Source organism: Babylonia areolata, chromosome 16 (genome assembly GCF_041734735.1).
Source record: "Babylonia areolata isolate BAREFJ2019XMU chromosome 16, ASM4173473v1, whole genome shotgun sequence".
In the NCBI taxonomy this organism is placed as follows: Eukaryota; Metazoa; Mollusca; class Gastropoda; order Neogastropoda; family Buccinidae; genus Babylonia; species Babylonia areolata.
Window position 1 is genome coordinate 14,800,371 of NC_134891.1, and position 17,234 is coordinate 14,817,604.

The 17,234-nt window shown below is 46.7% G+C and overlaps 1 protein-coding gene across 1 annotated transcript in view; it reads right to left on the reverse strand.

The window, feature by feature from the left end:
* Nucleotides 1–17,234, reverse strand: part of LOC143291185 (tetratricopeptide repeat protein 39C-like) — an 88,323-nt gene that overhangs the window by 22,270 nt on the left and 48,819 nt on the right. Inside the window, 4 exon segments of the mRNA XM_076600910.1 lie at nucleotides 5,391–5,429; nucleotides 7,793–7,897; nucleotides 8,786–8,883; nucleotides 10,350–10,473. Coding sequence (XP_076457025.1) covers nucleotides 5,391–5,429; nucleotides 7,793–7,897; nucleotides 8,786–8,883; nucleotides 10,350–10,473 — 366 coding nt within the window.

A 17,234-nucleotide genomic window follows, 5' to 3' on the forward strand; every position in this document is an offset into this window, starting at 1 on the left:
TCAGGGCTTTTCAGCTGTTTGATATGGCTGAGGAAGTTCTGCTTCTGATCAAAGACGACCCCTAAAAATTTGGCTTCCTTGACCACCGGGATGGTGGATTTTCCAGACGGATTTCAGGGTCCAGATAGAATTGGCGAAAGTTATGGAAATGAATACACTCAGTTTTGGAGGACGAAAAGGTGAAATCGTTCTCCTCTGCCCAACACTGAATTTTGTCCACGCAGAGCTGAAGCCGTCACTGGATGCTGGCATACGTGCTGCCAGTTGCATACAGGGCGAAATTGTCCACAAACAGCGAGCTGTCCGATCCCTTCTGAACCAACTGGACGATGTCGTTTATTTGATGCTGAAGAGAGCCGGCGACAGAATGCTCCCTTGCGGAACACCCAGCTCCTGCTCGTGAATATCGGACAGGGTGGTGCTGACCCTCACCTGGAATTGTCTGTCTTGCAAGAAGTTGTGGATAAACTGGGGCAGGTGTCCTCGGAAGCCGAGCTTGAGCAGGTCTGAGAGAATTCCAAATTTCCAGGTGGTATTGTAAGCTTTCTCTAAGTCAAAAAATATGGCCACCACATGCTGTTTGTTGACAAAGGCATTCCTTACAGTGGTTTCCAGATGAACCAGATGGTCAACGGTAAATCGATGCTTGCGGAAACCGCACTGTTCTTTCACCAGAAGGCCGTCAGTCTCTAGTTTCCACATCAGTCTACCGTTGACCATCTTCTCCATCAGTTTGCAGATGCAGCTGGTCAGTGCTATTGGGCGGTAGTTGGAGGGGTTCGAGGGGTCTTTTCCCGGTTTTGGCACCGGGATTATGAGGGCTTTCCGCCAGGAGGGTGGAAAAAAGGCTGTAATCCAGATGTGGTTGTAAACTTTGAGCAGGGTGTCCAGACAGGTTTCGGGAAGATGTTTTAAAAGTTTATAATGGACCTCGTCCATTCCTGGAGAGGAATCCGTACAGGCAGATTTTAGTTCATTCATAGTGAAAGGAAGGTTGTAGCTCTCTGTGTTGTCGCAAGAGAAGTTGCAGGGTGTTTTTTCTTTCAGGTTTTTGGTTTTGAGAAACCGAGCAGATTTGTTGGCAGATCTAGAATTCAGTTCGATTGTGGAGGCAAGCAAATTGGCAACTTCTTTCTTCTCTGTGACCAGAGCGTCTGAGAGTTTAAGATGGTGAAAAGTTGGGCAGACGTTTTTGCCCTTAATTTTTTTCAAGACCTTCCACACTTTCTTCTTGGGTGTGTTGGAGGTTAAGGAAGAGCAAAAATCTCTCCATGATTTTCTCTGGCTCTTTTTAAAAACATACCTGGCTTTCGCCCTCAGCTGTTGATGGATTCGAATGCTATCGGTCTCCGAAAGACGCGTCGTTGTGCTCTCTTCCAAGACTTACGGGCCTCCCGACATTCAGCATTGAACCAGGGAGTTCTTGGCATCTTAGGCTTGGAGGTAGACGATGGGACTGCTGCTTTGGCGCATTCTAAAATGATCTGTGTCAGAGTGTCAGCAGGATCCTTGCTTTGTGAGACTGTTTCTTCCTGCAGCTCCACTCTTAACTCTGTGGTAAAAATTCCCCAGTCGGCTTTGTCATAGTTCAGGCAGTCAGGCAGAGTCACCTTCCCCATCTGTGGGGCGAAGGACGACAGGAAAGTGGTCACTCCCGTGCAGATCGTCATGCACTTTCCACTCGTAGTCCAGGACCAATGATGGATCGCAGACCGACAGATCTAAACACAAGAGCTTCCCAGAAGACAGATGAAAGTAAGTGGGTGACTTGTCGTTAAGACAACACAGGTCCATATCGGAAAGAAGGTTTTCCAAAAGAAGACCTTGGGCTGATGTCACCTCACTACCCCAGAGCGGGGAGTGGCCACTGAAGTCGCCCAACAGTAAGAACGGTCATGGGAGCTGGTCAACCAGGTTCATGAGGTCCTGCCTCAGAACACGGACGGAAGGAGGAAGGTACAGAGAGCAGACAGTGATGGTTTTCTTAAGTGTGACTCTGACTGCCACCGCCTGTAAAGGGGTGCTTAAAGGAACAGTACTGTATAAAAGGGACTTACGTATAAAAAGAGCGACACCTCCCGTCAATCCTTCTTGCTTCGGTTGAGCGGGTTTAGAAATGGAGTTAAAACCAGAGAGAGATAAAAACTTGCCATCTCTTTGCAGAGTCTCTTGCAGCGCCAGCACTGAAGGTTTCAAGGCACGACAAAGCAGCTGGAGTTCCTGGAGATTGGCATAAAACCCACGGATGTTCCAATGAATTACCGCCATTAGAAAGGTTAAAAATAAAGCAGCAGAGTAATCCATCGCTACCTCCTGCTCCTCTGCTTGCGGTGGCTCAAGGTTGGCCAAGACCGCATATCTATTTTTGGTATTTAAAGTCCTGTCTGATTCCAACCAAGCCGGAATATCCACCACCTCGACTCTCCCTGACCCCGCTGATGCTGCAACCCTCCCCTCCTTGGGTTTTGGAGGTACGGGGGGTTTCTGGGCACTCCCACCAGCCCAAGGGGCAGGCAGACGAGGGGCGGGACGAGGGGAGAGGGATGGGAGGCGGACACCATGCCTCCACCCGAGACTTTCCTGAGGACCGCTGTACAGGATGGGAAGAGGTGGATACAGCGCCTCCACCCAAGGCCAATGGTTTTACCAAGGTTGGTATGTCGTCCGTCTGCGTCCCTGTGGACATCGTCTGGATCGCAACATCCAACATCCTGGGTCTGACGACAGAAGCGTATGACAGTCCTGCCTTTGGCAATGTAGCCTCCACTAACTTATGGGCTTCAAAGAACGATATTTTGTTCTCCGTCTTCACCTTCTGGATTTCTTTTTCTTTTTTCCAGGTGGGGCAGTCTTTAGACGAAGATGGGTGGCCGCCTCCGCAGTTCACACAACGGGCTGGACTGATGCACTCGCCCTGGTGCGCCGCCTTTGAACAGGTGCCACACGCCTCTTCCTCGTTGCAGCGGTCCCGCACGTGTCCGAATTTCTGGCACTTGAAACACCGTAGAGGGGACGGCACATACAGACTTACGTTCACCTGCAGGTATCCAACTCTTATGTCCTTGGGGACATTTGGGCAGCAGAAGGTGAGGAAGAATGTGTTGGTCAGGACTCTGTCCGACCCCTTCCTTACTGTCACCCTGTAAACATCTGTCACTCCCTGAGAGGACAGCTCACTCTTAATCTCTGCCTCAGACACTCCTCTCAACTCAGAGCATCTGATGACCCCCTTGGAGCAGTTCAGTCCTTTGTGAGAGGAGACCCTCACCGCCCTATCCACAAAAGTGGTCGCTTTAAGCAGAAGCTGTGTCTGCCTTTTCGATGTCGTCTCCACCAGAAACGTTCCATTCCTCAGCCTCTTGACAGACTTCAATGCGCCTGCTAAACACTGGAAGCCTTTCTGGATGGCGAAGGGGCTGAGAGCCGACAAGAGCTTGTCATCATCAGTGCCCTCCACCACAAGCCACGATGGCCAATATCCAGAGGTCTCACCGACCTCCAAATCGGAGTCCGAGTCATCCGTTCCTGGTCTCCTCCTTGTTCCATGTTTAGGGGGGTGTGACTGGATAGAAGCCATGGTTTTTTGGATCGTTAGTTCATCCCTCCCTTACCCACCCACCATGGGGTCCAACTTAGGGGCCAGGGTCAAGGGAACACCAGCTTGACCTCTTCCAGGTTTCGGGAGGGACATACGACCAACAGTCTAGCTCCAACGCGTTCCCCCCCGATCATGCCCAGCTCCCGGGGACAGAGAACTGAGCACTACGGGGGTTATCATCATTAGCCTCTAAACTGCCAGTCTTGACCTGGCCCCAAGTAGGTGTAGCCGATTGACACACACAGGCCAATGTGTGCTGCCTGTCTTAGGAGAAGTCCGAGCCAAAGGGACGTGTTGAGAGCAGGATCTCATTCCCCTTCATCACAGGTCGCGCCGCACGGCAAACACGGCGGGCCTGAAGAAGGCCGCAGAGAAAAAAGAATGTGGAAAAGAAGGCTTGATGGGGAGCTGAAGACAGAAAAGAGGCGTTAAAAAGAAGAAGAGAGAATGGTGAAAGGGACAGTGGGTCACTTTTAGTTTGGGCCTCACTCACGACCTGTTCGGCATGGGAAGCTCTATCAGGGGCATCAGTACAAAAAAATACAAAAAACCCACCACTTATTCAGCCTGAACAGCTACTATGGCTATGTAGGCTGTCAACTTAGACCTGGGACTAGAGCAGTAAACCCTCAGAAGCACAGATGCCCCCGCCGACATAGCTCGCTCGATCACTGGCCACTAAGCCTCCCAACCACAATGGTAGTGACCCCCCCGTAGGTTGAATATTTGTAATGGGAAGTTTATATTTGCAGACGCAACACAGGAGATAGAACCCAAAATTTTACAAGCGACTTCAATTGCATTCTAATTAATTCCAGGATTTCCAGTCAAATTTGTTTTCACTGGGTGCCTGTGGCCCAGTATTACACCAGAGCTTGTTAAAGAAACTCTGTCAGCCAGCTGTGTGTTTGCAACCGGTCAACAGATCACGCCCCTTTACCTTCCCCACTGGTGGTGAGCTTGATGACCACCACTCTCTTCATATCCCTTCCCTTTCCTATCCCATCACAGTGGATTTCTTCTACAGAATTTTGCCAGAGGACAATACTCTCATTGCCATGGGTTCTTCTTCAGTGCACCAAGTGCTTGCTGCACACGGGACCTCGGTTTATAATCTCATCCAACTGACTAGATGCTTAGTTTCATTTTCCAGTCAAACTTGGAAGAAAGGGCGAGGGTGGGATGCAAACCCAGACCCTCATGGACTCTCTATACTGGTCACTGAGAATCTTAACCATTCTGCCACCTTCCTCCTAGATCACACACCCTAACCCCAATTCTGAAGACTGACCCATTTGAAATTGTTGTTTATTGCTCAACCAATCACAAAGGGCCATATCAATACTGCTCTGGTGATTGAAAAATTAAAGTGCAAAAAGCACAAAAAACTGTCACATCAACAACAACAACAACAACAAAAAACCCTCTGCAAAACACCACAGTTCATGACATATCTCAACCACTGATCCCCTAAAGGCAAATAAGACACTGCTGTTGGTCTCTATATGCAACTGACCACAATTCTTCATTAACAGCAGTGCCTCTAAGCAACACAAATGACAGCAGTCCCAGGCAGTAACAAAACCAATCAAGTTTTATATGACCCTTGGCAAAAACAAGGAAATGCATAACTGGAGTGGATAATGGGACAAGACACAGAGGGAGACAGAGAAACAGAAGACAAGGACAGCTCACACTGTCAACTGACCGACTGACGGAAAAAATGAGGAGAACTGAACTCAAAAACACATCTGTTTGTGAAGAAATGACACAAGCACATACATCAACTCACCTTGATCAGTTGGAGATGTTCCCTGGCCATTGGCTTTGTCTGCAACAAAGAAATACAGAACATAATTTGTGTCCACACTGTGATGGTCACAACTCTTTTTTCAGCACCCACCACATATGCATGGACACACACAAACACAGAATCCTCCTTCCTCTTCTTCTTCTGTGTTCGTGGGCTGCAACTCCCATGTTCACTTGTATGTACATGAGTGAGCTTTTACATGTATGACCGTTTTTACCCTGCCATGCAGAGAGCCATAATCCATTTTCGGGGGTGTGCATGCCGGGTATGTTCTTGTTTCCATAACCTGCCGAATGCTGACATGGATTACAGGATCTTTAATGTGCGTATTTGATCTGCTTGCGTATACACATGAAGGAGGTTCAGGCACTAGCAGGTCTGCACATATGTTGACCTGGGAGATTGGAAAAATCTCCACCCTTTACCCTCCAGGCGCTGTTACCAAGATTCGAACCCAGGACCCTCAGATTAAAAGTTCAACGCTTTAACCACTCGGCTATTGTGCCCGTCAAACACAGAATCCAACATAAAGGCACACACACATACACACACACAGAAAAGGTGGAAAAAAGAGACAGTGCAGAAAGGAAAAGGAAGTTTACGAATGATAGAAGAAACACTGAGGTCAATGTCTGCTTTCTAAAGATCAGAAAACACAGATTCTTAGGAGTGGTATATACTTTGTGGATTTTACTGAAATTGTCCCATAACTGAGCATTGACAATACAATCATAAACAGCAAACTGTGAAACAAATACCACAGGTGGACAGACAAAAAACTGAGTTTTATTCCAGAATAAAAATCTTTTCTGGGGTGGGGGGTGGGGGTGGGGGGGGTTATTACCGAAGCCAGAAAGTAGAAAATGGGCAAAATACAGGCCAGGGCAGCAAACTGAAACAGCATCTGCTGACCAATCTACTGTGGTGTCTGTGTTTTGCTGTATCAGTGCACAGTGACTCATGATTTATGTTACACAAATTCTTTGAGAATCCACATTATTTTGAAGAAAAGTGGAAGCAAGCAGTTTATCAAAGACACCTGTATGAACTGTGCTACCATCACTGGAAAAATGCAAGCCAACAAGAGGAAAAAACAACAAAGAAACCAGAAACAGACACGGAAACAAAGTGCTGAACACACAGCATGGAAATATAAATAACTCTTCAGTTCCTATTTTTCTATGAACCATGACTACACCTTGTTCCCAGATTCCTACGATAGTATATCCCCTTCATTCCTGGATTTAGAGAAGAGAGAAAAATGTATGAAGCAGGGTACTTTTTTCAGAGACTTACGCAACATGGCTCATTACACTACACAAAGATTGTCACATACTGTCATGTACAAAACTGATGTGAGAAGTTGTCTGTGACCCTGCTGACACTATAAGGTGACATCTCTGGTGACACTGGTGAATTTTGGGTCAAACACAATGCATAAAAGTATGTACTACATGCAGGACAGTGTTCTGCTTGCAGAGTGTGCCCATCATGCAGGTACTTACCGAATAACGCCTCACATGTATCTGTGTCACACTGCTAGTCATATCCATGAAAAACTGTCACAACTGTCACAGCCATTGTCCTTATCACACCAATAATTTGAACTTTTTCTCAAAGAGAATCTTTCACTACACAAGCAGTCACTAAGCCAGAATCAGATCATTATCCACATAATTCTTGAACAAAAACTATTCAGAAACAAAGCTTTCTCTAAATACACATGTCCGTGTCACACTCATCATGTAACATGTCACACAAAGATGACAAGTATGTGATATACCTTGAAGCAGTCATGCTTTCACACCCACACATTTTGAACTTTTCATCACCCGCTATCTGTGCTTCTGCAGCAGCAGCTAATTTCACTCTCTCCTCATCATACAGTTGTAACAGGTCAAATCATCATCTGATAGAGTGTTGTAAAACTCATCATCAGAAAACTGGTCAGAATCTGAATTTTCTACACATTCCATTTTCTATGTACATGTGTCTACACAGCACATCAGAGGCAGCCACTTTTCCACGGCCCAGGGAGGGGGAGGGGATATCTGGCATCCATTCCACTCATAAACACTGCCCCACTATGACCCAGTCAAGGATGGATGACACACGCTGATGACATGACTCGCGCTAAGTTCATAGCACTTACCACGAGAACCGAAAGAGTTAATGGCCGAACAGAAGTGCAGAGCCAAGAAGACAGCAAGAGGAGAACACAGAATCAAGACAACAGACAAAGTATAATTCTGGACAACCATGCGGAACATACTGGAAAGACAGAAAGTGACAGTGAGAAACGAAATAAAGAAGACACACAAAACAAAAGAAAAATGAAAAGACAGCACAGACTGAAGCACTGACAGAAGGACACAGCCCACCTCTGGTGTCTTCATGTAGATGGCAGCTAGTTCAAATAAGGCAAAAGCTGCCACATGTCCATCTTCCTTCTTCCCATTATGCCGCGCCAATGCTTCCTTCAGACACTGACCACAGGAAGGAAAACATTCAGTAAATAATACAGCGCAACACCATACTATATGATATAACAGCAATAATAAATGGCTTTGATAGGGCTCAATTCTTCCAACGAAACCCACTCACTGCAATAGAATACAAATGAATGAAATGGTATGAACTTCAATGCAAATCAACCATTACATCTGATTTAATGCATTCTTCCATGCATTCCTCTGTTGTCTTTTCTGAATTTAGCATGAAGGCATGCACACATGGATACACATACATTCACACAAGATTGTGCATAGAAATATATGAATACACATGTATCCACCCACAGAAATGCAAGTCACAAATATAGACACATGCACTCACATTCTGACCAGCAAAAAGTGAGAGAATATGACCACGCAGGATTAAATCTCACCAGAATTTTCCCCCCTCTGCTAGACCTTGAGTGGTGGTGCATGTCATTGGATGAGACAATAAACTGAGGCCCAGTGTGTGACAACACTTAGCACACTAAGAGAACTCACGGCAAAAAGAGTGTTGTACCTGGCAAAAATCTGTAGAAAAATCCTCCTTGACAGTAAACAAATAATAATAATAATAATAAATATTACCTATATATCACAAACTCCTCATATTATGGGCTCTAAGCACCTCACATCAAACAATACATATACAACAGTGCATAATAACATTATCACAGCATATGAAAAAAAACGAACAAAAAACCGAACAAAAAAACAACAAAATATATATATGTAAATACACCAAGACAACACTACAAATTGCAGATATGATCACATGCATGCATGCATATGCAAGCCATGAACTTCTCTACCCCCACCCCCTTTTTTTTCCATAATTCCCTTCTCTCCCCAACTCCTATCCCCACTCTCTCTACCAACCTGTGTGGCCATCTCTGTTTCTTCCAGTTCTTTGAAGATGGCTCCCTCCAGCAGACACTTCAGGTGGAATATCTTGGGATCAGTCTGCATGTCACAAACTGTGGAGCAGTCAGAACATAGTGTGTGAATAACACTGAACATTGCCCTTGCTGAAGCTGGTACACTTTAAAAAAAAAAAAAAAGAGAGTATCTTGCACATTTAAACATGTGCCTGCACAGACACAAAAACATGCACACACAAATGCACATGAATTCATACAGGATTATGCATGGACATTCAAGAATACAAACATGAATGCATCCACAAGATTACAAGTGACAAATACATGTACAGACACATTCACTCACATTCTGTACACACAGACACAGACAACCATTCAGCTGATGTTTGAGATCCTCCTGCTTAACCCCTAGGCTGCCTCTATGACAAGATAACTCGTCAGCACAAGCGTGTACGCTTCGCTGCCACAATGACGAGATAACTGGTAATCCAAATATTCTGACTTTTCCCTGGTTTGCATTGAGTTTGTTGACAAAAATACTGGCAGCTTTAGCTTGGGGAATCTTTCTAGATTCTATTCATCGCTAGAAACCCCACTCGTCATGAGACAGTCCTTTATTTTAACGTTTTGGTTGGGTTACTGCCACAGTGTTTGCCTGGCTTCTCTCCTCACTCGCTCAACAAAATGTCGGACAACGTGCTCAAGACATGCGATCGTGGTGTACTAAATCAACCAAGATTGCTTTCTTTAGCTGATGCTCAGAAAGAACTGAAGCATAAATTCGAAGAAGACAGTGATGAACTTTTATCTGATGATCAAATAGAAAATAAACGGAGCAATGCAGAGAGTGGCCAAGATATGACTATCAGTGAGTGATGCCAGCTGAACAGCTGTAGCAGACAACAGAAAGTGACTGAATTATTAGCAGGGCACACTGTGAGCAACATTCTTGGCACCCAGCCAACGCAGTCGGATGAGAACTGGACAAAGTGACCATATGAGAGGGGTGAAGAGGAGGGGGTGGAGACTGACGGGGCGTGGCCTCACATCCATGTGTTTTCACTTGGAATAGTCACAATGCATTGTGTATCTGCCTCTTTTCAAAAAATTTTTTATTGTGGTTGTTTTAGTACAATTTGTGTGTACAGGTATTATCCATTTGTCCAGAAAATATGAAATTTTTGTGCAAATTACCTGACTAATGCTAGTAATGAACAAGTTGAAAATGTGACAAAAAACAAGACACTGATTTCAAAACAACAGCGTGACACTGAAAATATACAAAATTGGAAAACATCATGTGTTTTATATTCTTTATTCATTTACCTTTCAGAAAATATATACTTTTATGGGTCTTTCTCCAATAACAAAGAGCACAGAATTTTTTGAAAATATATACCCGTTTTTTGTGGAAAAAACCCTGGCAAATGCATTTCACTTAGATCCTATTTCCTTGGCAGGGAAAGGGTTGAAGGGACAGACAGAGATAGGACACACACACACACACACACACACACACACACACAACACAAAAACCCACACACAAACAGACACGCACACACCTTCGAGCAGATGTCTGAGGTCATCATGGTTACAGGTGGGCAGTGTATGCCAGAGGAAGACCAGCTCCAGGGTCAGCAGTCGGCAGAGTTCCTGTGTTGGCGCCTCCTTCTTGAACTTTTCAGCCTGCACACAGCCAAGGTCACACAAATCTTTCACAACATATCTGTCTGGACAGAGTCCTTCAATATCAATTCAATTCGTCCAGTGATTATTCCATCATTCTGAAAAGGTATTTATAATACTTGCAACCTCACAAATGCATTCACTTGATAGATTAAAAAAAACCCAAAAACAACAGCTTCTTCACAGTATCCAGAGCAAGCCTCATGTTTTTAATACCAAAATCCTTATTATAGCATGAAGAGTGTGAATGTCATCAACAGACACCATTTCAGTCAAACAGTAACTATACACAGCAAGAGTTTTTCCTCAATAAAGGCAAAGCGTGGCAACTAAATGACAACATGCTATAAAAAATGGGCTATTTAAGTTGTAAAAACTGCTGCTGTTCGAAAGTGTGGTTTGATTCCAAAAGAGAGGATCAGAGAGGGGGTACTGGATCGACTATTTGATGTTGCACACTCACTTGTACTCACTCGCTCTCTCCTCACACCAATAGCAGGGCCACATGGAGTGGTTTTTATAGAGTGTTTTCTTTACAATACAGCACACATACTAAGCAGTTCACCCTACTTAGCACACCTTACATAGCATAAGCAACACACACACAAAAGCAGCACACACTGCCTACTTTAAGTACTTCCTACAAGCAGCACACAGTAAAAAGTTCACCCTACGCCTAAAGCAGCACCTACAAGCAGCACACCTGAAACACAAACACACAACCAAAACCCACGTCAGATAAAATCTCAAAATACCTAGACATCACTGACATGAAAGGCCTCTACCCTCTCAGCACCTTTCATCACATGTCCACCAGTATGCACTCTTCTCACACATAAATCTAGGTGAGGTAATCCAAGCTTCTTTAAGCTTACCTGCCACCATCAGTGACATACCATACTGTGCACCATACCTATGACTGACCAATACAACCCAGAGTGTTCAACTCATGTTACGCATCATACAATAAAACTGTGTGTTACCATGACCAAACAATTGTCCTCTTTGCCTTCACAAAGTGTCCCACTGACACAAGTACAACTCCTACACATGTTACCACAACTGATGGAGTCTCCCGTCGGTCCAACGGATGAGCAGGCAGGCAGGCTTATCTGTCGGTGTCTGTCCTCATATGGGAGAAGAGGCCGATTCTGGATGCGCAGCACTTCCCACAGGTATTGCAAGGGAAAACATCTCCAGAAGTTGAGCCCTGTTTCCTTTGCTCATGCTTCTCCTTAATGGCCAGCGTTCTCTTGTTTTCAAACGTCTTTATGCCACTAGAGCACAGCATCCTCCAGCGAGAGCGGTCAAGGGCATCAGTTTCCCAGGAAGCGATGTCTGTGTCACAGGCTTTGAGGTTTGTCTTCCAGGTGTCCTGGAAGCGCTTGCAGGGTCTTCCAAGTTAACAGTGACCTTCCTTCAGCTGGCCATACAAAAGCATCTTCAGGATTCTGCTGTCTGTCATGCGGACAACGTGTCCTGTCCAGCGTAGCCGGCACTGGATCAGCAGGCTTTTGATGCTGGGCAGGACGCTCCTCTCTAGGACCTAGAGGTTGGAGACCCTGTCTTGCCACTTTATGCTAAGGATCGTTCGTAGGCATCTCTGGTGAAACAGCTCAAGTTGTTGAATGTGATGGCGATACGTCATCCATGTTTCACAGCAGTACAACAAGGTGATCAGCACAACAGCTCTGTAGGTTTTGATTTTGGTGCTGAGCCTGATGCCTTTGTTGTTCCACAGCCTGTTGTTGAGTCTGCCAAAGGCGGAGCTGGCCTTGGCGATGCACAGCATCACTTCTGCATCAAGGGCTCCGTTGCTGCATAGGGTGCTGCCCAGGTAGCAAAACTTGTCGACTGACTTGATCTCTGTGTCATCGATCTTGATTGCAGGTGGGGGGGAGGCACTGGCGTTCTGTGAGCTATCTGGTTGGTACATGGACTCAGTCTTGCTGAGGCTGATGGTGAGTCCAAAGCGCCTGCAGGAGGTTGAGAACCTGTCCATAATGAACTGCATGTCCTCATGGGTATGTGCAGCAAGCGCGCAGTCATCAGCGAAGAGGAACTCTCTCAACAGTGCCTCAAACATCCTGGGCCTGGGGTGGAGTCGCCGCAAGTTGAAAAGTTTGCCATCTGTGCAAAACTGAATGTAGATGCCCCGGTCACAGTCTTGGAAGGCGTCAATCAGCATGGCAGAGAAGAGAATGGAGAACAGTGTAGGTGCCAGGACACAGCCCTGCTTCACTCCATTTACCACAGGGAATGGATCCGACATGTCAGTATTTTCACCCCCGAAAATGGAGTATGGCTGCCTACATGGCGGGGTAAAAACGGTCATACACGTAAAAGCCCACTCGCGTGCATATGAGTGAACGCAGAAGAAGTAGTCAGTATTTTCCTGTACTCTCACCTGCATGCCATCGTGGAATGACGCAATCAGCTGGATTAGGCTCTCTGGGGAGCCAAACTTTAGGAGGATCTTCCACAGACCACGACGGCTCACCATGTCAAAGTAGGTCAGGTCTACAAAGACCATGTGGAGTTCTTGTTCTGCTCACGGCACTTCTCTTGCATCTGGCGTACGGCAAACACCATGTCACATGTTCCCCTGCCTGAGCGGAAGTCGCACTGTGCTTCAGGAATGATTGTGTTGGAGACATGGTGAACCAGTCTGTTCAGTATGATGCGGGTGAAGATCTTGCCGGCGATGCAGAGGAGAGAGATTCCATGGTGGTTATCGCAGGATGTTTTGTCTCCCTTCCATTTGTAAATGTGGACAATAGAAGCATACTTGAAATCCTCGGGGACCTCCCCTCTCTCCCAGATAGACTGGAACAAGGCGGTCAGCTTGTCTGTCAGCACCTCGCCTCCATACTTGTAGATGTCAGCCTGGATTCCATCCGCTCCTGGTGCTTTTCCCGACATTGTCAGCTTCAGGGCCTTCTGGGTCTCGGCCTTGGTGGGAGGGGCAGCTAGTGAGTCACTGACTGGTAGCTTTGGGAGGGCTGCAATTACCTCATCAGATATGAACGAGTCCCTGTTGAGGAGGGTGTTGAAATGCTCTGCCCAGCGGGCAAGGATGTCTTTCTTGTCTGTCAGGAGGATGGTCTGGTCCAAGGCTCAGACAGGGGTTGGTCCTGTGACTCTGGGCCCATACACAGCACGGAGACCATCATGGGAAGGTCTTCATGTCATGAGCATCAGCAGCAGACTGAAGCTTTTCAGACTTTCTCTCCCACCATGTGTTCTTCATCTCACGCAGCCTCTTCTGTACAAGTTGCTTGGTTTGCAAGAACTGGTTCTCCTTCCTCTGACAGTCTTTATCGGAAATGTGATCCTGATGCCATATATGCAGTGTGTTCAGGAGCTTGGAGATTCCAGAGTCATTCTCGTCAAACCAGTCTTTGTGGCTCCTCTGTACAAAGCCGAGTGTGTCTGCTGTTGCTGTGTACACAGCATCTCTAAAGGTGCTCCTTACCTCTTCTACATCAGTCGGTGCAGGAATTTCTTGGACAACTGCTTGGATTTGCTGCTGCAGCACATTCTTGGTGATAGGGAGGCGGTGGATGTCCAGCTTCCTAGGGGGTTTCTGCCTGGCTGGTTGGAGCTTGCGTGCAAGTCTGATGTTCATCTTGCTGCATACCAGGCGATGGTCCGACCAACAGACTGCTCCTCTCATGCAGCGTGTAATGGAAACATCATCTCTGTCCCTCTGCCGGACAATCACATAGTCCAGCATGTGCCATTGCCTGGAACGGGGGTGCATCCATGTGTTCTTCTACTTGTCCACTTGTTGGAAGAGGGTGTTGGAGATAGTCAGTCCATGCTAAGTGCAGAGCAGTCCATTGGAGTTGCACTTGCTAGTGCCGTGCTGTCCTAGGACTTTTGGCCACGAGGAGAAGTCCACGCCGACACGGGCACTGAAATCCCCAAGGATGATCAGCCTGTCCTTTCTGTCTACCACTGAAATGGTGCAGCTGAGCTCTTCATAGAAAGCTTCTTTGATGTCATCAGGGTTGGTCATCGTCGGGACATAGCAGCTGATGACTGTGGTGAAGCGATCCTTGGACAGCTTCAGATGCAGGGTCATCAGCCTATCGTTTATCCCACGTGGAAGGCTGTCAAGCTGTTGTGCAAGTTTGGTTCGTATGGCAAAGCCCACGCCTGAGGTTCTTGGAGTGCCATCTGGCTTCCCAATGCAGTAGAAGGTGTAGCCCCCTCCAACTTCCTCCAGTTGGGTTTCACCGGCAAACCTGGTTTCGCTCAGGGCTGCTATGTCCACCTGGTAGCGATCAAGCATTCTAGCAATGAGCGCTGTGCGCCTTTCTGGTCTGTCGTCTCTGTCTAAAAGGGTGCGGACATTCCAGGCACCCAGAGTCAGGGGATGACTCCTGTTTCTTTTCTTCTGTTGTTTTCAACTGCAAGTGTTGGATGTCCAAGTAGGTGTGGTTTCCTACTAGGTACTAGGTGAGGCAGGCTTTGTTTAGGGATCCTTTTATCTCCCCTTCCCCATGTGGGAAGAGCAGTGCTGTCCCTAAATAGGGCTGCTCTGACACTGTGGGAGGATATGGGCGCCACATCTGCCCTAGTCTACGGCAGACGACCATCACCCCACAGCCGCCTGCGTGCAGAGTCCGGACTAGGAACTGCCAGCAGCATCCTCTGCTTGTCCCCGTTACCACTTCTCCATTGCCGCAGGGCTTGGGAAAGCTGGGTGTTGAAGGGCTAGCTCGTCGTTCTGACATTAGCCTGGTTGCCTGACCAGCACAGGTGACTTTGTTTTAGTGAAGAGGAGTTGTGCAGTCCCTTCCCCACTCTCTCGCCTACCGACGCTCAGAGTCCCACAGGTGCAGATACTGCCAGAGTCCCACAGGTGCAGATACTGCCACATGTAGGACGGCCTCAGCAGGTGCAGGTTTTTTCTTCAGAGTTCCGTCTCCTAGGAGGACTTCCAGCCAAGGATAAGAGCTCCCCCTGCCCTTTGGTCATCCTCTTCTGCCTTCACAGCCATTGGGAAAGGTTTCCTCCTCCACCTGGTCCGTCGTTGGGAGACCTCACATGCGGCAGGTAGTACTGGGTTACATGGTACCAGTAGCATGGGCTATGCCCCTGACCTGACCCCCCAACATACTCGCATATAATACCCCCATCCCTAGAGACCCCCTCTTCCCACCTCCACTCCCTCCTCCCTCCATACACATCCCCAAAACCCCACTCGCACACACACAAACACACAGACTTACCACAACTACCAACAAATCAAACACTTGCTGTTACCCCCATGTGCAAACACACATGAAAAACCCTTAACACACACTGACAGTGTGTTAGCCTATAGATCTGTTCAGTTCACACTGAACCAACACCACCTACTATATATACAATAAGTAATGCATCAAAGTACATCAAACCCACTTTAGGTGTCAGCAAAACCAAACTACTCTACACACCTGTTACGCACAGGGCTTCTCATCTCTCAATGCTTGCATTATTTCCACAGTCAGTCAACAACTGACAATACACTGACATATCACTGCACTATCATCATTGTGCGCCAAGACACTACACCATTTAAACCAAGCATCGTAACCAAAAATAAGAAAAAAATCTCTGTAACAAAATAGTAGGGGGGTGGGGGGACTCAAAAGATCTAGGCCAGTACTTCCCTCACTAAGTGGGTAGCTTTCGCACATTAACCCTTTTTCTTTCCACAAGCCACAAGATCAACTTAAACTGGCTGTTCACTGACACAAGACATTGTTCCCAACAAAACTAAGCTATCAACATAGCATAAAACCATTAAAAGTGGTGTACTCACAGCCCAACAGGGATTTCCTAGCACTTCATATCACTGATCAGTCAGTCAGCCTACGTCGGTGTTCAGTTCTTCTGGGAGACAGCTAAGAACTAGCTGTGCTGACTGGTTTTATTCCAGAAGAAACCAATCTTGACTTATCCTAGTGACGCTAAGTGAGTGACTGACAGATTCACTGCTTAATCCCGATTAGTCCAGTTCAACAGATTGATCTGATTCGCTACAGTTCAAAACATGTTTCTACACACATTCTGTGACAACACGTCCAACATATTGCGTCACAAAGAGAGGGGAGAGGGAAGGGGGAGGGGGGTACGACTTGAAAGACAGACCACCTTACTGGAATGTTCTGACATGCCGACACTGGCACGTTTCGAGCACACTGACATCTAATTCAGCACGGGGATTGTGGCAGACATCACATAACTGCACGTTTCAACGACTGGGCCGGGTGATGCGGATTCACTGACCAAAGACAGCCAACTAGAGAGTGGGGGTGTGGGAGGGTGGAAGGAGGGAGGGTGGCGCAGTGTCGGCGTGACCTCAAAGACTGGACTTTGGACAGAGCGGGAAGGGAGAAAAGAAAGGGTTTTGGGGGGTGGGGGGGGGGGTGAAGGGTTAAAGGGATGGGAGGGAAGGGGGACAGAGTGTGGGTGGTGGGGGTGACACTGCCGGCACGCTATAACACATAGTGCATTATCATTTAAGCAGCATCCAAACCTGTTTACCCCAAACAGATACAAGTGTAGCTTGGATGGGCAAAACATGTAGTTTCAGAGAAGCAAAGTGCAGCATTTTCTACCACTCATTTTTTTATCACCAAAGCTGACATAAATATATTATCATTATTATTATCATTATCATTATTATTATCACCATGATAAAGACAAATGAATGGTTTTCTTTCCTTTCATAAACAGCTCGATAAAATTGTATTTAATCAGCATTG